General features: G+C 43.3%; 2 protein-coding genes across 2 annotated transcripts in view; both read right to left on the minus strand.

Moving 5' to 3' along the window:
• NTNG1 (netrin G1) overlaps window positions 1-27,849 on the minus strand; it is a 527,102-nt gene that overhangs the window by 472,471 nt on the left and 26,782 nt on the right. The window lies entirely within an intron of this gene.
• Window positions 23,199-25,280, minus strand: PRMT6 (protein arginine methyltransferase 6). Its single transcript, XM_073592990.1, has one exon. The coding sequence runs from the start codon at window positions 25,171-25,173 to the stop codon at window positions 24,151-24,153; it is 1,023 nt and encodes a 340-aa protein (XP_073449091.1). The 5' UTR covers window positions 25,174-25,280; the 3' UTR covers window positions 23,199-24,150.

The following is a 27,849-nucleotide window of genomic DNA, read 5'->3' on the forward strand; positions in this document are numbered from 1 at the left end:
AAGGTATTTAGCAGTTTATATTTACTAAACCTACTGCATTTCCATGTTGTGTGTACTGTGGGAGACCAGATATAGTGAATTTAGGCTCCTGGGTTTAGTAACACTTTAAGGCATCTTCTGCCTAAGCTGCATTGTTGCTATTGCTGAGAGACAATAAGAATAAGTGCTCATATAAAGTGGATCTAAAGCTATCAACTGACTTTAGACTCACTAGTCCACTTGCACATCTCATTAAAATCTAGCAATACATACCAATCCTTCAAGCAAATCCAGGTGGTTGGCTCCAAGCTGGGAATCATTGGAAAGCAATGATTTGGTCCACTAGCAAAACTGATTGACTCTGGTAACTGATGAAGTGATTTAAAACATCATCAATTTCCTTCCTGACCCCAAAGCAGAAAGCCCATGATCCTTTGGTCACTCATAAGGATTAAATAGGAATCAGGAAATGACACCCTACTGGAACATAGGCGGCCTAATATAAAAGTGCTTACTGTTCTTAGATGCTATACAATAAAGAATTATACTTTTTTCTTGGGTCAGCGATAACATGAGGGTTGTCAGGGATTCATACTCTATTACCCCAGAAGAATTAAAAGTAGGATCCTCTCTGGATCCCACCAGGTGACTGGAGGTCACCAAATGGTGGAAAGCCTATGCTTTCTTGAAGCATAGGCTTTCTGTTTTCAATTAGATCAAACTATTAGGTTCACATCTATGCAGGTTGTGGTTGATGTATTTTTTGGCATGTTTTACGGGGAGTTTTGCATTTTTGAATGCACGTTTTTGATGCGTTTTGCTTTTGTTTGCTAATAGGAAAGTATGACAGTTCTGTTCATGTAGTGTGACTTTATTGTAACTTTGATGTGACTTTGCACTCTCTGCCACTCAAGTAGCACAATAAATTGCATCAAAGTGGTGTAGGAACCTTTATGTATACAAAGTCACATGTTAGAGTTAAGGGCTAGGGCTTACCACTAACTCTAACCCTAACCCTAAGGCCCCTTTCACACGGGCACTTCCATGCAGCGGATTCCGCATACTCAGCGAGGGAACGCTCCTCTGATCCCCCCTGAGCAGGCGGATGTCAGGTCCTGTGCGCTCTGCTGTGCAGAGCGGACACGGTCCCGCTTTCTTCTATGGGGAAATTGGGTGGAAACAGTCCGCCTGTCCATTTCCATCCAATCCTATCCGCCAGACGGATGGAAAATAGGACACAAGTCTGATTTTTGAGGGCAGGATCGAAGAGCGACGGGTGTCAGCGGACATGTCTGCTGACATCCGCCGCTCCATAGAGGAGACCCCAGGGTCCAATCAGGCCTGCCTGAAAAACTGACAGGCGAACCTGATCGGACAGCCTGTGTGAGAGGGCCCTAACATTTAACACTAACCCTAGCCCTTAACCTTAACCCTTATATGCAACTTTGGAAACATAAAGCTTCCTGCACTACTTTATACAGCGTTGATGCGACTTTGATGCTACTTGAGTGCTGAGAGTGTAAAGAACGGTCATACTTTCCTCGTAGCCCAAAAAATTCTAAAAGCAAAATGCTTAAAAAATGCATCAAAAACGCAATACTTGTGTTTTTGGTGCTGGTCTGTTGAAGTCCATGCTAAACACAATTTGCTGAGGGAAAAAAGTCCCTGATCCTTTCAAAAAAAACGCACAGGCTCAAAACGCACAGATGTATACGCTTCATTTACCACCCTATCACAAAGAAAAATTAAGAAACCCGCAGGACATAGATGATGCGTTTAGTACATATTAGAATGCCCTTTACAACTTAAAAGATGAGCCTACCCTAATCCAGCCGAACCCTTCCTCTATCCAATAATTTTTCTATTCAGTACATCTTCCATGTTTATCGGCTGACCAAATTGCGGCTCCGAATGCTCCTTTTACTATTTCAGAAATAGACCAAGCCATAGACACTCTACCAAGCAATAAATCCCTGGGCCCAGATGGTTTTGAAGGGGAATACTATAAGCAATTTAAACCCATCTTTAACAAGTACTTGGTTCAACTGTTCAATGCTGCTGCTTCCTCGGCCTACTTCCCACAAGAAATGTTAAAAGCTATAATTGTGATGTTACCAAAGCCACGTAAAGAACCTAACACCCCGCAAAACTTTCGCCCTATATCTCTACTAAACCATGACATTGCAAAGTCATTGCAAATAGATTGATTGACCTTCTCCCAACCCTTATCCACGCACGATCAATTGGGTTTCACGCCACACTTCTGAGGCCACTCGAAGCATGGTTAATATCATCCACCATGCTGAGAGGTGTGGAATGCCTTCTCTGCTTCTGTCTCTGGATGCAGAGAAGGCATTCGATCGGGTGCACTGGCAGTCCTTAGCCATGGCTCTGCAGAAGTTTGGTTTTCATGGTCATATGTTCTCGGCAATAATGGCACTGTATTCGCATCCCTCAGCCCAAGTGGATTGTTTTTCTATGCTACCCAAATCTTTTAACATAAGCCACAGCACCAGCCAAGGGTGTCCTCTATATCCCCTTCTTTTCAACATAGCTATGAAATTGCTGGCAGAGAAAATTAGATTCCAAGGTGACATCTCAGGTTTTACCATTGGATCCACTGAGCAAAAAATAATTTATTCGTAATGACATTATCCTCTTACTGACCAACCCTGTATCCTTCCTAGCTTCAGTACAACGTACATTATCGAAAGTTAGTGAAGTTTAGCTCTACAAAGTGAAGTATTTAGGCTCATTTCACACTGCAGCGATGTGGGAAACCTGCGAATCTACTGCGGGTTCCTGCATCGCATGTCTCTCGGCGGCAGTTTACACTGCCCTATGCAAACTGCTGGGAGTGTCAATTAAAAGTTAATGACACCCCCAAATCAGTTTGCATATCGCAGTGTGAACTGCAAATTCGGACAGGAAAAGGATCGCATGGGTGTGAACACCCATGCGATCCGATTCTGCTGCAGACCAAAAAAAGGGTCCTGTGCGAGTTTGGTCTGAATTCGATGCAAAGTCAGCCATTCTACTACTACACTACTAATTCTGGTCCCTAGTTCATTCCTCTCTGCCTTACAAAGTGTCCTTGGGTGTTTCATATGGCAAAATAAAAAAGATAGATGTTCCTGCTCCATCCTCCTGAAACACAAATTGGTAGGGGGTGCAGATAAACTTCAGAGATTACTATAATGCTGCAATACTAGCCCAACTTAAAAAATGGTTTATACCTGATTCTGCATGTCCTTGGTTCAACATTGAAACGTCCCAAGTCCCTCGTCAGGATCTTAGCACCTGGCTACTCAGCCGAGGTCAACTTGCGGAATACCACCCTATAACCCGCCATTGTCGACGCAAAACTGGCATTTAACTACCTACTCACTAACGCATCCAAAGGAGATTCCCCTTGGAGAATACCATTGCCAATATCTGTGTTCTTTATACTTATCCCCAACCTTAAGACGCAATAATGGCAAGATAAATGAATATGACATGTCTCAGATCTGTACACTAACAACCTCCTTAGATCCTTTATGTCCTTACAAAACCCTTTCCCCCTGACTATGACAGACTACTACCAATACATACAACTTACTCATTATCTGCTACACAACCCTCACCTACACATAGAGGTGCACCCACTGGTATGGAAGTATCTCTCATCATCCAAATCAACTATGAAGGGCATCACATTATTCTATAATCTACTAGGAGACAAGCTTTCTGTTAGTAAAACTCTGCCTTTACGGAAATAGGAAAAGGATATAAGCCACTCCTCCAGGGAATCCCAATGGCTCCTAGCCTTCAAAATCAACTTTGGAGCCACTAGGTCTTTGAACCTATGGGAACTAGTCCACAAAGTTACCCTCAGATGGTACATCACCCCATCTTTGATCCACTCCTACGACCCTGCCACGCAGCCCATGTGCTGGAGGCAATGCGGGGGGGGGGGGGGGGAATCTGTACCACCTCCTATGGAATTGCACCCAGATATCTAATTTCTTGCATGATGTGTACCAACTTCTTAGAGCAGTAACAGGACTGAAATTTACCCCCTCCCCTGAGCTTGCCCTTCTAGGCATTGGCATGGAAAACATTCCCTATTGTCTCCACACTGTATCTACCCATATCCTACAGGCCGTCAGACTAACTATCATTCACCACTGGAAAATCCCTGACATCCCAACTAAGCAAGAACTAGTCACCTTGGTACATACTCATGGCTCTTACGAACGAATGCTCGCTACCTGTGAGGGCCGCTAACCCTCAGTATCCAAGAAATGGTCGTACTGGCTAGAGTGGTATGGGAATACTCAACTTTTTTTCTTCATGTTGATATATAGTATCTCACAAAAGTGAGTACACTCCTCACATTTTTGTAAATATTTTATTCTATCTTTTCATGTGACAACACTGAAGAAATGACACTTTGTTACAATGTAAAGTAGTGAGTGTAAAGCTTGTATAACAGTGTAAACTTGCTGTCCCCTCAAAATAACTCAACACACAGCCATTAATGTCTAAACCGCTGGCAACACTACTAAGTGAAAATGTCCAAATTGGGCCCAAAGTGTCAATATTTAGTATGGCCACCATTATATTCCAGCACTGCTTTAACCCTCTTGTGCATGGAGTTCACCAGAGCTTCACAGGTTGCCATTGGAGTCCTCTTCCACTCCTCCATGATGATATCACAGAGCTGGTGGATGTTAGAGACTTTGCACTCCTCCACCTTCTGTTTGAGGATGCCCTACAGATGCTCAATAGGGTTTAGGTCTGGAGACATGCTTGAATGAATGAATGAATGAATGAATGAATGAATGAATGAATGAATGAATGAATGAATGATTTGTATAGCGCTGCACATGCGAACTGAATCGCCTCGAGGCGCTTGATCTCAACTGTGTTGTCCAGCTCCTTAGAAGAGGTATGTCTTGACTTTCTTCCTAAAGGCCTGATGGCTTTCTTCAATGCGGATGTGGGTAGGTAGAGCGTTCCATAGCCGTGGTCCTTGGACTGCGAATCTTCTTTCTCCTTTTGTTTTGTAGTGGGTTTATGGAATAAGGAGGAGGATTTGGTTTGAAGATCGAAGACTGCAATTGGGTGTATAGTGCTTTATTTTCTCGCATAGGTATTGAGGAGCGTTTCCTTGTATACATTTGTGGGTGAGGCAGAGGGTCTTGAATTTGATTCGGTTCTTTACGGATAGCCAATGTAGGCTCCTCAGGGAAGGGGAGATGGATTCCCAGGGTTTTTTTCCTGTTAACAGTCTTGCCGCCGTGTTTTGGATGAGTTGCAAGCGCGCAAGCTGATATTGGGGTAGTCCTATGTAGAGGGAGTTTGTGTAGTCAAGTCTGGAATTGATGATTGTTCCAACTACTGCTGCTTTGTCCTCTTCTGGGACGAAGGGGATGAGTCTACATAGCAGGCGGAGGAGATGGTGAGATTGGCTGACTACTGATCCTATTTGTGCATCCATTGACATTTCTGAGTCCAAAATGACTCTGAGACTCTTGGTTTTGGTGCTTGGAGAGATGGTTTGTCCAAAGATGGTGGGTGGTGTCCATGGGGTCTTAGTTTTGGAATTCTGATTTGCATGTAGGAGAAGAAGCTCTGTTTTTGATCCGTTGAGTTTACGAGAGCTAGTGGTCATCTGGTCGTCTATCAAAGTGAGGCATTTTTCTAGTTGCTGATGATGGTCTTTTTCTCCAGGGATGCGCAGGTAGAGTTGGGTATCATCAGCGTATGAGTGGAAGCAGAGGTCCGATTTTCTGATGATTTTGAGGAGTGGGCGGATGGAGATGTTGAAAAGCACTGGTGACAATGGTGAACCTTGAGGGACTCCGCAAGAGATTGCTTGGGTTTCAGAGGTGAAAGCTCCTAGTTTCACTGTCTGAGAGCGATTTCCTAAGAAGGATGCGAACCATTGTAGATCTGGATCAGTGACTCCTGCTACTTCTGTGAGGCGGATGAGTAGAGTATTGTGGTCCACTGTATCGAATGCTGCGCTGAGGTCCAACAGTACCAGGAGACATGATTCTCCATCATCAGCTGCTTCGAGGGCGTCGTCCCATATTTTGAGAAGTGCCGTTTCTGTGCCATGGCCTGGGCGGAAGCCTGATTGCAGAGTGTCTAGAAGTTTGTGCGTGTCCAGGTGGTGTTGAAGCTGTTGTACTACTGCTTTCTCCATAATCTTGGAGATGGTGTTGAGGCTTGTTATCGGTCTGCGATAGTTAGGGTCCTTAGGGTCGAGGTTGGGTTTCTTTAGGAGGGGTTTGACGATGCCATGTTTGAGGGCAGTTGGAACAGTCCTTTCTTTGAACGACTGGTTGATGAGGTGTGTTATAGTGGGAGCCAAGATGTCGGAACATTCTTTCAGGAGTTTTGTGGAAATTATGTCGTTTGGTGATGTGCTGTCTCTGAGGCTTCTGATGATGTTTTTGGTGGTGTCAGTGGTGATTGGGACCAGTGAGAATTTCGGTGCTTGTGTGATGATCGTATTGATTTTTTCTTTTTGCTTTAGTTGAATGAGATTGGTTGTTTTTTCCTGTTGGATTGTTTTCCGGATGTTATCGATTTTATCGATAAAAAAATCCGATAATTCATTGCAGAATTCTTGGGTTTCGTTTCCTGGGGGCTCTAGACAGGTAGGGTTCATTGTCTTGGTGACTATTTTGAAGAGTTCCCGAGGGCGGTTTAAGGCTGATGAGATGGTGTTTGAGAAATGTTCCTTTTTTGCTTTGAAGGTTTCTTTGTGATATTTCTCCGTGAGTGCTTTGTAGTTTGTGTGGTTTTCCTTTGTGGGTTTTCTTCTCCAGGCTCTTTCAGCTCGTCTGTGTTCCTGCTTTAATAAAGTAAGAGTGCCATTAAACCATCCAGAGGTTGTTTTGTGGATGTGTGTTCTATGTTTTGGAGCCACTGAGTCCGCAGTTTGTAGTAATGCCTTGTTTAAGGAGTTGAGTGTTTGTTCCGTTGAGTGGTTTAAGTTTAACATTGCTATTTTGTTAGATAATGTAGTTTTGATGAGTTCGGAGTGTAGTTTCCTCTGAGATCTTGTCCAGTGTGTTGTAATTGCCTGTTTCCATTTTTGGAGGGTGGTGTTGGTAGCGATTTTAAATTTGATAGCGTGGTGGTCCGTCCATGGTAGCGGTAGATTGTCGAATATGTTGACGTCCATATTTTGTTTGAAGATGAGGTCTAGAATGTGTCCTGAACCATGTGTGGGAGCATTTATCAGTTGCTGCATGACCTAATTCTTTCAGTTGGTTGATGCAGGCGGTGGCGATAGGGTCTTGGGTGGAGTTTGCCCAGAAGTTGAAATCTCCAAGTGCCAAAAAGTTTTTGGTCTTCAGGGTGTGAGTTGACATGAATTCTGTGAAGGGAGTCAGGAGGTTTGTCTTTGGTCCTGGTGGTCTGTAACATAGAAGTATGTGGATAGTATCTTGGGGTGTTGTTTGTAGATGTAGGGTGAGTGTCTCCATGAAAGGCACTGAGTTCTGTACAGTTGGTTTGGTGAGCGCGAGGTGAGATTTGAAGATCACTGCTAGGCCTCCTCCTTTTTTTCCTGTTCTGTGCTCCGTTAGGATCCTGTAGTTCTCAGGTACTAATTCGGTTAGGATGGCATTGCAGTCGGGTGTTAGCCAGCTTTCGGTAATGAAGAGGCAATCTATGTTGTTTTAGGTGATGAAGTCGTGTACTTCCAGCCTGTGCTTGACTGCAGATCTGGTGTTGATCAGCGCGCATACTAATTGTTGTGGATGAATTGTTGTCTTCCTAGATTTGATGGTTGATTGTAGGTTGGTCCTTAGTAGTTGTTCTTTCAGTAGTATTTTATGAACGGAAGTTGTTAATGTTGAAGTGGTATTTCTTAGCCTGTGGAGCCCGTCCGCTGAGTACTTGAAGTTGCACATGGCGAAAAATTTCTTAGGTAGGATCATGTGGTGATGATCCTGATGTATCGACGGTGAAGTTGCTAAGAAGATGGTGATCCTGAAGGGTGCCTTTGCTTCTGTTGCTGAGAAGATGATGGTCTGAAGAAAGCTGCTGCTTCAGGTGGCGTTGATGACGGCACAATGGGGCTTGGTGGTGGTGGTGGTGGGAGGGGGCCGCGCGGGCCTAACCGCCTCCTGTTGATCCAGAGGAAGGCGAAAACCCCTAGCTGAGCTGGCCAATTGCTACAGCAGAGGAAAAAATTCCTTCCTGACCCCGGAGGCGATCGGACTGCGTCCCTGGATCAACTGCTAGAGGGTGGCCCCGTGTACTTACCTGACCCCGGTTGGTCGGTGATGAGTAGGGGGGGTGGGGGTCAGACCAAGGAGAGGGCCCTGAGGTTGATCTAGGCTATTGCTTCCTGGTACTGGGCTGCGTCTGGGGGGATGCAAGATGAATGTCGGTGCAAGGCCTGAGCCGTGGATAGTCCTTCTCTCAGTATTGCCCTGTGCCCTAGAGATGAACCGGCGGTGGTATTCAGGGCCCACAGAGAGAGAGGAGTGAGCTGAGGTGGCTGGAGCTAGGACACAGCCGCGGTCTGTCCCGCCGAGTCTAGCAGTTAGGGACGAGGTGACCAGACCGTGGCTGCGGAGGTGCACCGGTGGCTGGGGGCTGGTGGGTCCTTGCAGAGTGCTGCTGTGAGCCCGGGAAGGCTCCGGGTGGTCTACAGGGAGCTGCGGCCGCCTTGGGAGTACCAAGATGGCCGCCGGACTAGGCCTGAGCCGCTGTGGATAGGATGCTGGGGGGGACACACTAGACGGCAGGGGTCTGGGCGGGTGGGGGGGGTCCCAGTAGGACCCGCCGAGGTCCAAGGAAGTGCTCCTGGAGGTTCAGGGGGTGCTGCTGCCGCGTCTGGGTGTCCCAAGATGGCCACCGGAGAGGGCCCAGGCCACGGCCTGTCCTAGGAAGGATGCCTGTTGGAACGATCGCGACAATAGCTAGGTGGGGTGAGGGGTGGGGTGAGGGGGAGCGGGACTGCCGATGGGGTGAGGAGGCAGGGGGAGGCACGGCAGGCCGGCCGGGCTGGGGCGGTGTGCTGGCCGGGCTAGGCGGCGTGCTGGCCGGAGCGGAGTCCTGAGAGTCCTGAGAGGCTGTGGCTGGAACTGGGCGTCCGGAGGCTAGGTTGCAGCGTGATCACACTGGGGCCCAGGTACCTGCTACCGTTCCAAGATGTTGATGGGGGAGGTGCTGGGGGACCTGGTCCATCCGCTGGGGAGCCTAGGGGAGCCTTGGGGAGGATCCTGGATCCTGGATGGCCGGATGGCCGGCGCTTCTCACACACACGAGTGTACGTCTGCTCTGCTCTGCTCTGCTCTGACAACACTGACATGCTTGGCCAGTCCATCACCTTTACCCTAGGCTTCTTTAGCAAGGCAGTGATGATGTTGGAATATTGCTTTGCGGCCCAGTCTCCGAAGGGAGGGGATCATGCTCGGCTTCAGTATGTCACAGTGCACATTGGCATTCATGGTACTGTGTGTACTCCTTAACCTGAATATGCATATGGTAACCTTATACTAATATAACGGTTTCATGTTTCTCTATGTTGTAAAATTATCAATAAAAATGTATTGAATCATAAAAAAATCAACTGCGCTGCATTTTGCTTACATCTACAAAATCTGCACAAAGTTGAAGCACTGTTGCTATATACTGTATATACATGTAGCACTAGAGAAGCCACTAAATTGTTTTGTGATTTGTTTGCACACCTGAAGATGACACACCTCGCTCACCCAGCACTTACCGACACACCCTGAGGCATTTCAAATAATTTATTAGCCCAAGCAAAGCCTAAAAGCAGAGAGGATTAGCAAGTGTACACAATCACTAAGACAATAATGATACTCTAGGAAATATGGTTAAACGCCTGCAGCATTCTGACTATCAGTAACCAGGACACCCTTTTCTGAGTCTCTGGCTTTTTCAATCCTGCTGAGACAGTTTCCTTCCTTGCAAGGGGCAGGAGTGCACTGTAGTAGAATCTGATCTCACCAAGCATCCAATCACGCCTTCCCAAGAAGAAAGTTCCCATCTTTAACAAGGTCCTATGTGATGAGCAATCTCTCTAAGGCCTCAACCATTTGTGGTCAGCTATGGCAGGGTTCTGTTCAGCCAGCAGTCTAGTCTTAGCCAGCAAGGAAACAAAAAGGAAGCGTCACCTAAGTGCAATAAGTTAGATAAGATTATAATGGCACAGCAATTAATGTACTTACAAGAAGAAGAATAAAAACAGGCTCATCTGTGCTGTAGGCACAAAGTGCAATCCGGTTGCTGGTCCATCCTATTCTCAGTAATTGCTGTGCCATTAAAATCTTATCTAACTTATTGCACTTAGGTGGCGCTTCCTTTTGGTTTCCTTGTTTTCCCATTACAGAGCTGGCTTCTCTTTAAGGATAGCTGCCGCCCACCACCATTTTATGATTTACTATTGTACATTTTACTATATGGACTATTGAACTGTGACTGTGTCCTTTACAGTCATTGTCTGTTGCATGTATAGAGGTGCATTCATCTTTGCGCTTACAGTTTTCTTTTTTCTTTGTATATAGTCTTAGCCAGCAGTCCGGACTTTTTTCTCACCCCATCTCCTTTAAGACTGTCCTCTTCTTTCCTCCCAGCCTTTCAGAGTCTCCTCCCCTTGATTTGTTGCAGGAGCCAATCTCTGTCCTTCCAGGATCATCCCAATCCCCAAGATGGCTGCCTCCTGCACTGGAGACAATGCATAGAAGAGCATTGCAAAGTGGCCATCTTAAAGATGGCTGCTGCACTTCTGCAAAAATGCATATTCAGTTTCTTGTTCAATGATTTTATTGAATTTGACAATGGATAAGTTACTTGAATAATAGAGAGCAATAGTAAAATAAAGTAGTCCTAACAGCACAGTTACAAATCTGCAAGACAAGATTAATGGCAATTGCATAATAAGCAATTAAGTGGCAGGTCTGCTAGAGAAAACATTGAGACCTGGACTAACTGTACAAGCAGAAAAGTTTGGTGGCAAACAATAGTAAGGTACAGAGTGATCAATACATGTATGCACATTTGCAGAGAGAGTGAGAGAGAGAGAGAGAGAGAGAGAGAGAGAGAGAGAGAGAGAGAGAGAGAGAGAGAGAGAGAGAGAGAGAGAGAGAGAAATGGCTATTCAGATGTGCAGTATAGTAACAGCCTATATGACCGCTATAAATATGTGGTCATATCCTTCCGGTAAGCATGTATATGTTCACAAGGGTGCTGAGTGCTGTCAGTACACTGCTAGGATCTGATACCTTTTTAACCGCTATATGGACACTATTGGACTTTTCTTATTTGATGCCACCAATTAATTGTTTTTTAATAACACAGTCAAAGATTGCTGTATATGCAATAATACAGCAGCAACAAAGGAAGAAGTTCTGCAGCAGTTATTAGCTACAGTCCAGGTTACATATGTATATACTTTTTAAATCCTACATTTTATTAGATTAAAACAACATTTTTCACATAATATAACTTTTTTTATATAAACAAAATGTTACCTTTGAAAAAGGAAATCAAGCCCATGTCTTTCACATTCAGCTGGTTAAATTATTTTTTGTATTTTTGCTTACACTTTTGACCTCCCATTGTAGCAGTTTATTAGCCTAAATGTTTTTTTTTTATGCATAATAAAACAACATAAATACATTTGAAAGCCACCAAATTAACATTCCCCACAAATAAAAATTGAAATAACATTGAAATAACAATCAACCACTGAAATCATTGATCTTTTCACAGAAAATTAGTTTCAAATAAAAACAATGCTTTCAAAGCAAGATAGGAAACAGACTAGCAGCAAATCGAATTGTATCTGAACATGGGTTGGAGATAGAAAACAGACCAGGAAATAATATTATTACAAGCGGGGTTATGTTACCTATCGGGTAAGGATGGATACATAAGCAGGACAGCAAGAGACATGTTGATCAATGCACTGCCATAACATTATAAGATTATGTTTTTAAAGTTGTAAAGTACAATAGCAGTATAACAATGGCAGTTACAACATTAGACTCTTACAATACCCTTGTTGGAACTTTGATTTCTATAACAGTGCAGAAATTGCAGTTTCAACAATTAATGCATGACTGGTTCTCAAGATAGCAATAAGAAAACACAATATTACCCAACCATATAAAAAATACTGCTCCGGATAGAACTGTAAATCAAAAAATTAAGTTATAATTCTATGTCTAAGCTAGCATAAAATATAATATGAATGGCTAAAAATAAGGATTAAAGGAGAACTATTGGCAGATATAGGAATGCAAATTAAAGTCGAAAAGATGCCTAAAGCTGGATACACACTATCCAATTTTCTGTAAATTTTTTCCTTTAGATTTACCAAAACCATATAGTATGAGGTCAAACCTGAAAGTGGTTGTAAACCCCCCCCAGACATTTTTACATATGGTAAACCTATAATAAGGCTATATAACTATATGTACTGAAAATATCTCCTAAACGTGTGCCGTTTAGGAGATATTTACCTTGTAGTGCGCTGATAAGGTCATCGGCACATGCGCAGTGAAAAAACGGCCCTCCGTGGCGTTTCTTCCCCAGCATGTGACATGACTGGCGGCTCCCGCATGCATGCGCGGGAGTGACGTCACGCAGCTCTGGCCAGCCACAGAGCCAGGGCCACGGCCCTGGAAGGTAAAGGGCCGAAGATGGAAACTTCCACCAGCGGGTACCTCGGGGACATTGCGGGCTTCATTTGCAGGTAAGTGCCACATAATGGGCTAGTATGCAATGCATACAATTTTGAAAAAACACAATATCTTTTCTTTTTTGCTATAATAAATATCCCAAATTTAAAAAAACAAAAACAAAATATTTCCTCAGTTTAGGTCGATATGTATTCTTCTACATATTTTTGGTAATAAAAATCGCAATAAGCCTATATTGATTGGTTTGCGCAAAAGTTATAGAGTCTACAAAATAGGGGATAGATTCATGGCATTTTTATTATTATTTTTTTACTAGTAATGGCAGCGATCTGTGATTTTTATTGGGACTGCGACATTATGGTGGACACATCGGACACTTTAGACACATTTTTGAAACCATTGACAATTATACAGCGATCAGTGCTATAAAAATGCACTGATTACTGTGTAAATGTCACTGGCAGGGAAGAGGTTAACACTAGGGGGCGATCAAGGGGTTAACTGTGTTCCCCGACTGTGTGTTCTGTGGGTGGAGGGGACTGAATATAGGAAATGACAGATCGTGGTTCCTAGCTATTAGGAACTTATGATCTACCTCTCCTCTTCTCACAGAACAGAGATTTGTGTGTTTACACACACGCACATCCCTGTTCTGGCTCTCGTGCCCGCGATCGCGCGTGGCCGGCGGTCATCGCGATCACTGGCCACGAGCATCGGCACCCCCGCAATGCAGCGGGCGAATGCGCCTGCTATCCCGCTTAGTGGAGCCGACATACAGCTACGATGGTTCGTAGGATCATGCCGACCTGTTGCAGTATAATGACCGTGGCTGGTCGGCAAGTGGTTAACCGCTTCAATACCAGGCACTTTTATTCCCTTCCTGCCTAGACCAATTTTCAGCTTTCAGCGCTGTCACACTTTAAATGACAATTGCACGGTCATGCAACGATGTACCCAAATGACAGTTTTAGCATTTTCTTCTCATAAATAGAACACTCTTTGGAGGTTTTAATCACCGCTGTTTTTGTTTTTTACTAAAAATATATATATATAAGTCCAATATATATAGGTAAAAACACAATAGTGTTGACTTGAAAGATGAAGAGGTGACCCAATACAGTGCTCCATGTTATCCACCGCACCCCTGTGAAATGGACATTCACCAGAAAAGATGGCTGCCGTTACAGCAACAAACATGCACTCCGTGTAGATCTGCCATGTGTTGTGGGGATCATGTAAGGAACGTATTCCCCAAAAATATACTATTGGATTTTAAGGGCAACAAGACAGTAGCACAATATCAGAAAAATAGAAATATATTTATTAGTATAAAAAGTATGGTGCATATATCACCATGACTAAAGTACATAAAAACAAAGGGCAGAACAGCAATGTAAATACATTTCCTTATGTAATGAACCTCTGTTGTGGGGAAGGCTGTTCAGCAATTCGCACCATCCAGATGTAGCTGTAGTAAATAAAGCTCACCGGGAGCCAGATGAAGTAAACATAGTGTAGTAATTATTGGAAGTGTAAGTTAACCACTTAAGGACCTGACCTATTTTTCAAACTTGTTGTTTAAGTTAAAATCTGTTTTTTTTGCTAGAAAATTACTTGGAACCCCCAAACACTATATACTTTTTTTTTCTAATACCCTAGACTAAAATGGCGGTCGTTGCAATACTTTCTGTCACACCGTATTTGAGCAGCGGTCTTACGAGCGCACTTTAAAAATAAAAATACACTTTTTTGAATGAAAAAAATAAGAAAACAGTAAAGTAGCCCATTTTTTTTTATATTGTGAAAGATGATGTCGAGTAAGTTGATACCCAACATGTTGTGCTTCAAAATAGCGCCCGCTCGTGGAATGGCGACAATTTTTAGCCTTAAAAATCTCCATAGGCGATGTTTAAAAAATTCTACAGGTTGCATGTTTTGAGTTGCAGAGGAGTTCTAGAGCTAGAATTATTGCTCTCGCTCTAACGATCATGGCGATACCTCACATGTGTGGTTTGAGCGCCGTTTTCATATGCGGGCGCTACTCACATATGCGTTCGTTTCTGCACGCGAGCTCGGCGGGGTGGGGCGCGTTAAAATGTTTCTTTATTTTCTTTTTTCTTTTACTTTTTATTTTTACACTGTTCTTTTTTTAAAAAAATGTGTCACTTTTATTCCTATTACAAGGAATGTAAACACCCCTTGTAAAAGAAAAAAAGCATGACAGGACCTCTTAAATATGAGATCTGGGGTCAAAAAGATCTCAGATCTCACATTTATACTAAAATGTAATAAATAAATAAATAAAATGTTGTTTGAAAAAAATAAATAAAAAAAATGTCCCTTTAAGAGCTATGGGCGAAAGTGACATTTTGACGTCCCTTCCAAGATATGGATCCATAACAACCATAACTGCCATAACAATGATATTCCACTTGAAAGAGCTGCCGTATACTGCCGGCGGCCGGTTCGTAAGTGGTAAAAAGCCAAAATAAAATGAATCATAAAAACATATGACAATGGGTAACACTGCCGACCCAGTATCGGACAGTAGCCTGACGTCAGCACTAGTGTCTGCTCCCCAAAGCTTTTTGTCCAATAGGATGTTATCAAGGGGTCCCTCTTTGCACTGAACTATTGTGTTGTCACATATAAGTTTATATTGCTGATCCGATCATGGGACTGTGCATTTAAATCTATTTTTCACTATATTGGTTTTTATTGTTGATTTCCATCCACATGATTGGACTTTTTTCTTAGTTTTTCTTAAACTTTTTTTAATACATTTTGCAAATAAGTTCTTCACTGAGGCGGCACTGATGGGCACTTATGGGCTGCACTGATGGGCACTGATGAAGTGGCACTTATGGGCACTGATAAGGCGGCACTTATGGGCACTGATGAGGAGGCACTAATATGCCGCACTGATGGGCACTGATAGGTGGTACTAATATGCGGCACTGATGAGCACTGATAGGTAACACTGATGGGCACTGATAGGTGGCACTTATGGGTAATGATAGGGAGCACGGATAGGGGGCATGGATAGGTGGCACTGATGGGCACTGAAAGGCAGCACTGACTGGCATCACTGATGGGCACTGCTGGGGCTACACTGATCATCAGGGCACTGATGATCAGTGCCCTGATTACCTGTACCGTCTGTGCTGTGAGGAGATGCCGCTGATCGGCTTTCCTCTCTTCACACTGTCAGTGTGAGGCGAGGAGAGCCGAAAAACTGCACTTCCGTGTTCACATGTGATCGGCTGTTATTGGACACATGCGATCACATGGTTAAAGAGCCGCGTCATCGGCTCTTTACCCAGATCGGGTAGCTGCACACAGCGTGACCATGGTTACGATTCTGCCTGCCCCCGCAGACACACGAGAGCAATGATACTGGCAGAATGAGAGAGGATCCCTCTCGTCGTCATTCTACAATACAGTGTGCGGGAGGTAGTTAAAGTAGAATTGTGGCCAGGCTATAGACATTTTAATGATTACATTTTCTTAGCAGTAAAACTTTAAAACAAGCCCCCACCTCACATACTAATGTAGAAGCACAATAGTAGTATACAGTACATGTACAGTGCGAGCAGAGAGTGTGGTACACATTCGATATGTAGCGTGTGTAGATGTGTGTAATACATGTGTAGTATGTGGCAGTATGAGCAGTGGTACATTCAGAGTCATGTGACCTCGGGGTTGATCAGTAGCAGACCAAACACACAGCTCCTCCTGTGTCAGCCTTGGTCTCTTCTCTTACTGCACAGGCCTCACTTTCTCCTATTCCTGCCTGGCCTCCCATCACTTCCTGACAATGTCTAATCTTCATTCTCCTTGCCCTTCCCTTTCGGGTGACCCAAGCTCCCCTATCCCACTGGCACCCAGCTCCCCACTTTTTTCTGCCCGCCTCAGCCCACCCTCCTTTTTATGGTCATTGGTCATCGCCATCATAAGGGAGAGCTAGAAGGAGAGCATGCCCGCACTAAGCCAAGCCATCGCAATGGAGTGGAAGGCAGCGGTTTGTACCTCAATACCCAACAATTTTGTGAGTCATTTGTTAGCAAAATAAGTGCTATCATTGGTGGTCACTTGCAGGGTTATTTAACCCCACTTAATGTTTACTTACCAGATCACATGCTCTCGCTTCTGATCAGGCAGTTTTCATTGCTGCTAGAAGCAGGCAGCCACTACACAAAGGATGCTAAAATCAAGGAGGCCCTACATGCAGGCTGCTAGAAGCAGACAGGCCCTACATACAAGTTGCTAGAAGACGGCAGCAAGTTTCCCTGTCCCTGCTGAAGAAAAGCAACTCCACAACATGATCCTGCCACCACCATGTTTCAGAGTGGGGATGGTGTGTTCAGGGTGATGTGCAGTGTTATGCCCTGTACACACGGTCGGATATTGATCGGACATTCCGACAGCAAAATCCATGGATTTTTTCCGACGGATTTTTGGCTCAAACTTGTCTTGCATACACGCGGTCACACAAAGTTGTCGGAAAATCCGATCGTTCTGAACGCGGTGATGTAAAACACGTATTTCGGGACTATAAACGGGGCAGTAGCCAATAGCTTTCGTCTCTTAATTTATTCTGAGCATGCGTGGCACTTTGTGCTTCAGATTTGTGTACACACGATCGGAATTTCCGACAACGGATTTTGTTGTCGGAAAATTTTATAGCAAGCTCTCAAACTTTGTGTGTCGGAAATTCTGATGGAAAATGTGCGATGGAGCCCACACACAGTCGGAATTTCCGACAACAAGGTCCTATCACATATTTTCCGTTGGAAAATCCGACCGTGTGTACAGGGCATTAGTGTCATGTACCTGATAGGAGACTGAGTTGATGAGGTCGGCATCTCTTACATCTCCTGTCCTGGCCCCACAGAGGCAAAAGAAGCTGAGGAACGGGAGGGACATGAGTGCCTAATGTTGATGATTCCGGGCCGGCAGCTTGTCAGGGCTCTGGAGACTTGAGCATGCAGCGGTGTGCAGAGCTCGAACAGAAAACAGCCAGGCAGGCACCCGAAGGTTAGGTGACTTCTAAAGGCAATTGGTTCCACTAGATTTTAGTTAGGGGTATCAGAGTAAAGGGGGCTGAATACAAATGCACACCACACATTTAAGATTTTTATTTGTAAAAAAATTTGAAAAACATTTATCACTTTCCTTCCACTTCACAATAATGTGCCACTTTGTGTTGGTCTATCACATAAAATCCCAATAAAATACATTTATATTTTTGGTTGTAACATGACAAAATGTGGAACATTTCAAGGGGTATGAATTCTTTTTCAAGGCACTCTGTGTAATATATATATTTATATATATATATATATATATATATACACACACACACACAGTGGGGACGGAAAGTATTCAGACCCCCTTAAATGTTTTACTCTTTGTTATATTGCAGCCATTTGCTAAAATCATTTAAGTTCATTTTTTTCTCATTAATGTACACACAGCACCCCATATTGACAGAAAAACACAGAATTGTTGACATTTTTGCAGATTTATTAAAAAAGAAAAACTGAAATATCACATGGTCCTAAGTATTCAGACCCTTTGCTCAGTATTTAGTAGAAGCACCCCTTTGATCTAAGACAGCCATGAGTCTTTTTGGGAAAGATGCAACACGTTTTTCACACCTGGATTTGGGGATCCTCTGCCATTCCTCCTTGCAGATCCTCTCCAGTTCTGTCAGGTTAGATGGTAAACGTTGGTGGACAGCCATTTTTAGGTCTCTCCAGAGATGCTCAATTGGGTTTAAGTCAGGGCTCTGGCTGGGCCATTCAAGAGTTGTTGTGAAGCCACTCCTTCGTTATTTTAGCTGTGTGCTTAGGGTCATTGTCTTGTTGGAAGGTAAACCTTCGGCCCAGTCTGAGGTCCTGAGCACTCTGGAGAAGGTTTTCGTCCAGGATATCCCTGTACTTGGCCGCATCCATCTTTCCCTTGATTGCAACCAGTTGTCCTGTCCCTGCAGCTGAAAAACACCCCCACAGCATGATGCTGACACCACCATGCTTCACTGTTAGGACTGTATTGGACAGGTGATGAGCAGTGCCTGGTTTTGTAAACACATACCGCTTAGAATTAAGGCCAAAAAGTTCTATCTTGGTCTCATCAGACCAAAGAATCTTATTTCTCACCATCTTGGAGTCCTTCGGGTGTTTTTTAGCAAACTCCATGCAGGCTTTCATGTGTCTTGCACTGAGGAGAGGCTTCCATCGGGCCACTCTGCAATAATGCCCCAACTGGTGGAGGGCTGCAGTGATGGTTGACTTTCTACAACTTTCTCCCATCTCCCGACTCCATCTCTGGAGCTCAGCCACAGTGATCTTTGGGTACTTCTTTACCTCTACCACCAAGGCTCTTCTCCCCCGATAGCTCAGTTTGGCCGGACGGCCAGCTCTAGGAAGGGTTCTGGTCATCCCAAACGTCTTCCATTTAAGGATTATGGAGGCCACTGTGCTCTTAGGAACCTTAAGTGCAGCAGAATTTTTTTGTAAGCTTAGCCAGATCTGTGCCTTGCCACAATTCTGTCTCTGAGCTCTTCAGGCAGTTCCTTTGACCTCATGATTCTCATTTGCTCTGACATGCACTGTGAGCAGTAAGGTCTTATATAGACAGGTGTGTGGCTTTTCTAATCAAGCCCAATCAGTATAATCAAACACAGCTGGACTCAAATGAAGGTGTAGAACCATCTCAAGGATTATCAGAAGAAATGGACAGCACCTGAGTTAAATATATGAGTGTCACAGCAAAGGGTCTGAATACTTAGGACCATGTGATATTTCAGTTTTTCTTTTTTAATAAATCTGCAAAAATGTCAACAATTCTGTGTTTTTCTGTTAATATGGGGTGCTGTGTGTACATTAATGAGGAAAAAAAAATGAACTTAAATGATTTTAGCAAATGGCTGCAATATAACAAAGAGTGAAAAATTAAAGGGGGTCAGAATACTTTCTGTCCCCACTACATATTTTTTTATCTTTACCTGGCACGGGGTTGCACAGATGTTGTGTGCATTCCCATGTCAGCATCCCATGGATGTCTATTGAAACACGTGGCTTCATGGACACAGCTGCTGAGTCCTAATATGACATGCAAGTGCTATCCCTGAACTCACCCAGTGTGCATCAAGGGACCCACACCCGCATGACATATTGGCACATAGTGGCTTTTTCCTTGCAGCCTAATGTCCCAATAGAAAACAATGGGACACTGGCATGGGTATGCATCCAACACCTGTGCATCGTCATGCCGGAAAAACGCAGCATGCACGGGGCAAGGACCTAATCATCCCAAATAAACAGGCCCTTAAAGTTTTTTCTTTTTTTTTTTTTTTTTTTTTTTACAGCCATGGCCAAAATTTTTGAGAATGACACAATTATTCATTTTCACAAAGTCTGCTGCTTCAGTGTTTTTAGATCTTTTTGACAGATGTTACTATGGTATAATAAAGTATCATTACAAGCAATTCATAAGTGTCAAAGGCTTTTATTGACAAATTACATGAAGTCATTATTTGCAGTGCTGACCCTTCTTTTTCAAGACCTCTGTAATTTGCCCTGGCATGCTGTCAATCAACTTCTGGGCCACATCCTGACTGATGGCAACCCATTCTTGCATAATCAATGCTTGGTGTTTGTCAGAATTTGTGATTATTTTTTGTTCACCTACAAATTCTGGATGGACCCTCTGCACACTGCTACACCCTTTCCAGCAAATTATACAATGAAAAACAGGGATATTTAGTTCACATATATTGCAATACATGTTTAAGCTGACCAACTGCATCAATGTAATCCCTCTTATGGCCAGTCCTACACTGCCTTGCCACTACTAATGCAATGATGGAACATGTATCGCAATATATGTGAACTAAATATCCCTGGTTTTCATAATATAGTTTGCTGGAAAGGGTGTAGCAGTGTGCAGAGGGTCCATCCAGAATTTGTAGTGGTAATATGTGGTCACTCCCCTTTAGCACCTGATAGTTTAAATACATGCACAAGCTATTGGGATTTGAGCACAGGTACATCTTTTCTCTTTTTTGTTCACCCATCTCTTGAGGATGGACCACAAGTTCTCAATGGGATTAAGGTTTGGGGAGTTTCCTGGCCATGGACCCAAAATATCGATGTTTTGTTCCCCAGGCCACTTAGTTATCACTTTTGCTTTATGGCAATGTGCTCCATCATGCTGGAAAAGGCATTGTTCATCACCAAACTGTTCTTGAATGGTTGGGAGAAGTTGGTCTTGTCGGAGGATGTTTTTGTACCATCTTTTAGTCATGGCTGTGTTCTTAGGCATGACACAGGACTGATAGTAGCACTCACCTTTTCTTCTCCGATCAAGGTTTTTTTTCCAGGTGCCCCCAAAAAAAAATCAGAAAGGGGATTCATCAGAGAAAATTACTTTACCCCAGTCTTCAGCAGTACAATCCCTGTACCTTTTGCAGAATATCAGTAGGTCCCAGATATTCTTCATGGAGAGAAGTGGCTTCTTTGCTGCCCTTCTTGACACCAGGCCATCCTCCAAAAGTCTTCTCCTCACTGTGCTTGCAGATGCACTCACATCTGTCTGCTGCCATTCCTGAGCAAGCTCTGCACTGGTGGTGCCCCGACCCTCAGCTGAATCAACTGTAGGAGACGGTTCTGGCACTCGCTTGACATTCTTGGGCGCCCTGAAGCCTTCTTCACAAATGCAGTACAAATGTTTTTTTATGGGATCAAGTTCATTTTCATGGCAAAGAGGGACTTTGCAATTAATTGTAATTCATCTGATCACTCTTCATAGCATTCTGGAGTATATGCAAATCCCATAATAAAAACTGAGGCAGCAGACTTTGTGAAAATTTATATTTGTGTCATTCTCAAAACTTTTGACCATGGCTGGAGGTTCACCTGGAAGCAACCTCTATCTCTAACTCCTTATTCCTCCCTCAACAAAGTTAGGCATAGGAAAACAGATCTGGGATGCAACCATACTGTCTAGCCTGCATAGGAAAGAGCAGTGTATAGATTTTCAAGCTTAGTCTGATACATGTGTACTTACCCTAGTACATGAGCCAGGAGCATGTGCTAAGTTAAACATATTTAAAACCATTTTGTTCTATAGATAGCGCAGTAGCTTAGTGGTTGGTACTTCTGCCTTGCAGAAATGACATCCCTGGTTCATATCCAGGTAAGTACAGTACCTGCGCGTTCTCCCTTTGCTGGTAGATTAAATGGCTGTTGTCCAAACTGTCCCCTATATGTATGTATATGAGGTGTGACCTTAGATTGCAAGCTCCTTGAGAGCAGGGACTGATTTTAACCACTTGCCAACCAGCCGCCGTCACTGTACTATGGCAGGTCGGCTCGTTCGTGCAAATCATTGTACGTGGACCCGGGAATTTTATATTGTGGGTGCGCGCCCACTGGCCAGCGGGGGGAGTCAATCAGCGGGTGGGGCAGACTCGATGTCCGTCTGCCACTCGCCATTGTTCCCCGCAGTGACAGAACAGGGATCTGCCTGTGAAAACAAGGCAAATCTCCGTTCTGACAGGGGAGATCACACAGATCCTTTCTTTCTGCTATATAGGAAGACAGATCTGTGTGTTTCCCCAGGCAGCCCATCCCCCATACAGCTCGAAAACACCTGCAGGGAACACATTTAACCCCTTGATCGCCCCTAATGTTAACCCTTTCCCTGTCAGTGTCATTTTTGATTGCAGTGATGAGCAAATTTGAAGAAACAGGATGGAAATTTTTTCTCAAACAAATTAATTTCTAACATTGTTTGTATTTAATTTTTGTTTAGGAAAGTCAATTTATAGAAAATCAAGAGTTAAAAGCAAAAGAAATTCTGAAGTACTTTCGAATCACATTCGCCAATTCATCAAATATACTGAGAATTTTCATACAAATGTTTGTACTCAAGTCAAAACCTTTTTTTTTTTTTTTTTTTTTTTTGCTAAACTACAAGAAAGACACAAATTAAGCAATCATTTTTCCATTCCACGTAAAGCAGAATTCAGACTGGGAGGGAAAAGCAACACAAAGAGTAGTAGTGATTGTGCTGCAGTGCAAGGAGCATGCTGATAGGAGGAGAGAGAAGAGTGACCGTTTGTTGAGTTTATCAGTTTGCTTCTTCTTCTTCTTTCAGTCTAGTCACATGGTGGGGATGAGACTTGTAAGGGCTGGTAAACACACACCAAAAGTCCTGCATGCTGCATCTTTGATACGCTTTCAAAAAACACACCAAAAACACACAATCTAATAGAAGTATATGAGAAAGCACGAGTAACCCACACCAAAATCATGGGTATGCTGTGCTGCCCCCAGCCAAACTGCAGCAGGGCAATGTGAAACCATCTTTGGATAGCTTTAGGCTGATCATACATTATACAATTGAATTGTACAATTTTCCCTTGGCTTTACCAAAACATACAGTATAATATGAAGTCAAACCTAAACACTTTCAATTTATGTTCAGTTCAGGCCCTTACACTACAGAGATAAAGGTAAATCTAAAGGAACTTGAATAAGAAAATTGCATAATGTATAGCCAGCTTAAAGCTCCATCCAAAAGGGAAGTTCTGCTTTAGGGCCTCTTACCGTACCTTGCTCCTGCTTGTGAAATGGTGCTTTTGGGGAGGAGGGGTGGGTATCAAATTTTGACAGTTACCTGTTCCCACCTCCACTCAGGCCACCTAGGCGTGGAATTTCTCCTCCCCCGTTCCCTCCCACAGTTTTCTGGGACACGTGACAGGTCCCAAACAATTGTGGGACCATTCACAGTGCACAGCACTACTTGCGCATTCGCCGTGGGCACCCAGCTGTGAAGCTGCAAGGTGTCATAACTGGGTGCCCATAGTAAAGATGTCGGCACCGGAGAGACACAGGGTGAAAACAGCTGCACTGAGAACAGCACTAGATCATGGGACAGGTGAGTGGCTGTTTATTAAAAGTTAGCAGCTACAGTTTTTGTAGCTGCTGACTTTTAATTTTTACATAGGAGATTGGAGCTCCTCTTTAAGATTGAGATTTCCCCACACTTCTTGTCCTGTGACCACCAGGCATTGGGGCAGGAAATAAGGAAAAATCTCCCCACCTGGGACACACAACACCAAAAATCTGCTAGAACTCTTCCCACAAGAATCCAATACTTAAAGCCTAACCCCATCTAAAAGTGATGGTCTTGGGTGTTAGAACCTCTGCAAGATTTTTATTTTCATCTGTATGTCTGGGGTTTTCACTTACTTCCTGCCTTTGTGACCACAGAACAAGTAAGCAGAATTTCACCACTGGGGACACAGATATCAATAAAAAAAAATAGACCTTCTAACCCTTCCTTACTCTAAACGAAAAAAAAAAAATTATGTTAAAGCAGTATTATTTTTTTTTAAAAGAACATTTGTTTATAATGTGTTTTTATTAAAAAAAAATGTTTGCAATGACCACATCTTATTTTTCCCACACAGTTATCAATTTCCCATCTGGAAGTTCCTTGTCTTACGGGCACCACCATCTATAGAATAAGTGATAGACACACACAAGTGTCTTCCATTGCTTTCAGAAGGTGACATGCGGATGTCCCCAGAAATCTCTGTATCCTGCTCTACATGTACTTCTTCCTCCAGGTACAGCGCCGTTTGCTTCCAGTGCGTCTCTTGACCATAAGGAGATGTGGATAACGTAAGTCCTTTCTCTACTGGGAAATTGACAGAGAACCAGACAGCGAATCCATGCATCAAGGAAGAACCATAGCAGCAGAACCTGAAGGAACCTGTGACGTTAGCAATGTCATCCTGCGTGACAGTGGCAAGGTTCAAAGTGGCAAACTTTACAGGGTGAGAGAGCACATTTTCCGGGTATATTGGGCACACAGCCATGTCTTGACCCATGATGCATTTACGTGCAAAAGTTTCCACGCAGGACATGTCAACTCCATACACGTCCTTCATTCCGCTCCAAAAGTCCAGCCGCTCCTCCACTGCAGTGTCGTTAATAGGCACAATGAAGAGATCCGCGTGGGATGGGTATATCAGACCACCAGGTTTAAGCCATTTATCACGGGCATATAACACAGAGCTTAGCATCGATTCATACATAAGACTGTACCCCATCCATTCGCTGACAATAACATCTACTTCACCTGGTATATTGGCATTTTCCACCGGGCTGCAGATCACTTCTATTTTACCCTCCATTCCATTTTGTTTTACAATGTCGCACGCCAGTTGGGACACGGTGCTGGCTTCCACTGCGTAGACTTTACTTGCCCCTGCCTGCGCGCAGAATATACTAAGGATACCTGTGCCAGCGCCGACGTCCAGCACGGTTTTGCCAACGAAACAGTCCTGGCTGCGAAATATGGCTGTCTTGTATGCATTTGTTCGCACGGTGTCTGAGAGCATTTCTTCATGAACTGTGATGTCTGAGTAACACTGGAAGTACTCACTGTCCTGCTCAGTTCTGTCAAGTTTTCTTTTCTTCAGGAATGCCATGCTTGGTTCCTTCCTGCACGCTGTGCCAGTCCTTGTAGTGGTGAGCGAGGCAGAGCTAACAGCAATGTCTATTGGCTCAGGCAGGGACAATGTGATTGGAAGGGGAGCTCTTCCTGTCTGCTGCCAGTTCAGCTCCTCCTCCTTTCCTCTGTTTTGGTTTCACTTTGTTTTATCACTACTAGCTTCCAGGCTCCTCTTTTGTGTTTATGTTACGCTGTGTCTCATTCCTCCACTCTGAACACTATTGTGTCTGAGCATGCTTGCTTTTTATGTAAGCTGTGACACAAAAGCACCATTGTTTCAAAGTGTTTAGTATCGTTTGCTGTGCACGCAGCTTTCACCATCTGGAGTGCGTAAGAGATATGCTGCAGGACAACAGCCTGAAAAGACTTTAGTAGGAAAGGCTAAAGCTCTATCCCTTTGTGATGGAAGGTAAAGCAGATCATAACGCCTGAACCAAGTTTTGCAACTTTGGCACATAATAGATAAAAGAATTATGGCAGAAAAAAAAACAAGTGGTCCACCGTCCATCGAGTCTGCCCAATTTCTGTCTGTTTGTCGGTCTATCTCAAAGGTAAACATTGGGGCTTATTTATGAAAGGCAAATCCACTTTGCACTACAAGTGCAAACTACAAGTGCAAAGTGCACTTGGAAGTGCAGTCGCTGTAGATGCGAGGGGGACATGCAAGGAAAATAAAAAACAGCATTTGAGCTTGCACATTCCCAAGACCTCCTGCTCTCTAGCTCCCTCATCACCTCCTCCCATATCCGCCTCCAGGACTTCTCCCGAGCCTCGCCCATCCTCTGGAATTCCCTACCCCAATCTGTCAGACTGTCTCCAAACTTATCCACTTTTAGGCGATCCCTGAAAACGTTCCTCTTCAGAGAAGCCTATCCTGCCTCCATCTAACAACTGCACTATTTTCTCTATTAGCTCATCCCCCACAGCTATTACCCTTTTGTATAACTTGACCCTCCCTCCTAGATTGTAAGCTCTAACGAGCAGGGCTATCTGATTCCTCCTGTATTGAATTGTATTGTAATTGTACTGTCTGCGCTAATGTTGTAAAGCGCTGCATAAACTGTCGGCGCTATATAAATCCTGTATAATAATAATAATAATAATAATAATAATAATAATAATAATAATAATAATGATCTGGTGCAGCCACCAGATTATTACCAGATTATTACCAGATAGAAACCAATCAGCTTCCAGGTTTTATTGTCAAAGCTTAAAGTGGTTGTAAATCCACAAAAAAAAAAAAAAAAATTCTCATCAGTTCCATTAAAACACTTGAAATCCAGAATTTAACAATATTAATCTAATGGAAAAAAATATTCCCCACACTACAGAACACTAATCATTTTTATTAAAAAAATGGAACCCATGGCTTAATTTTTCTAATCTATTTTTCAACCCTGAATGATATTATTATTAACATATATTTGAAGAAAACTATAAGAGATATATATTTAAAATATGCATATTGTATGATATTATAAAGTTAATATACTAAAGCAAACTATATTCCTCAAATATCACAAAGTATATCTTGCTCTTTCCTATGTGTAAACTACCTGTATTGTACTTTTATCTGGCATATGACAAAGCTTTTTGTACCACCTTTTTTACCAAATAAAAATAGTTTGTAAATAATAAAAAAAAAAAAAAAAACCTGCAAGACTTATGCAGGCTATACATTGTCGAATTTTGAAAGAATTTTCTTTTGAAAATGTCTGCGTTTTGTGATCCAATGGTGCCACCACTGCTTTCGAAATTCCGCCAACCAAGCCTTCAATTTCACCTCATGTTGCTACAGAAAAGAATTTTCGTGGCTGGGAATCTTCTTTTCTTTCCGGAAATTTACTTTTCTTGCACATGCGCATTTCTTTTTCGATAACATTTCTCGCTCGATTCTCCCATCATTGATTAGAAAATCAAAAAATTTCCAACATGTCTGATTACTGAAATTTGATTGCCGCAGGAAAATCGGCTGTTGCTGCAGCCCACTAATGGTGTGAAATACGAACAAAATTCTTAGATAAGATTTTCGAAAGAAAATTCTTTCGAAATTCGACTCATGTATGGCCTGCCAAAGGCATAGTGAGCTAGTATGCACAGGGTGTCATTCTTTTGATCCATGGTGCTATTGCCTCCCAAAATGCTTTGATCTTTGGGCAAAACCACCATAAATGTAGAAATGAACCCCTTTGGTTGCATCCCCTCCAACAGTTAACATCTGCCGATGGGTACATCTGTGCCAACCGGACTGGTGTACGGTACCATCTTGTCAAAAATGTATATGACATTTCCTTTATATGGGAGCTTTTTGAAGTATGGTGTGTTCAGTCTTTGAATTTGTTCAGATGTGAAATTATAACCCATCTCTCTTTCCCATTCTCAAATAAAATAGGGAATTGTTATACACTGGGCAATCAGAACTAATTTATACATACCAGATAATGTGGCCCGGCTCTGGTATGTTGGCACACCGTAATTAAAAAGTAGTAAGCGGGTTCGCTAGCCTTATCTGATACATCCACTTTTTAAACATCTGACGCAGGGCCATCTTAATAGCATCATGGGCCCCTGGGCAAATTAATGCTCTGGGGCCCCTACAATGAAGACAGCGCAGGTAAACAGACATCAAACAGACATCAAGTAGGTAGGA

Source organism: Aquarana catesbeiana, linkage group LG07, assembly GCF_042186555.1.
Source record: "Aquarana catesbeiana isolate 2022-GZ linkage group LG07, ASM4218655v1, whole genome shotgun sequence".
In the NCBI taxonomy this organism is placed as follows: Eukaryota; Metazoa; Chordata; class Amphibia; order Anura; family Ranidae; genus Aquarana; species Aquarana catesbeiana.

What these genes read in the sequence shown, in the direction of transcription:
- PRMT6 (XM_073592990.1), bottom strand. Translation starts at nt 25,173, where the DNA reads ATGGCATTCCTGAAGAAAAGAAAACTTGACAGAACTGAGCAGGACAGT.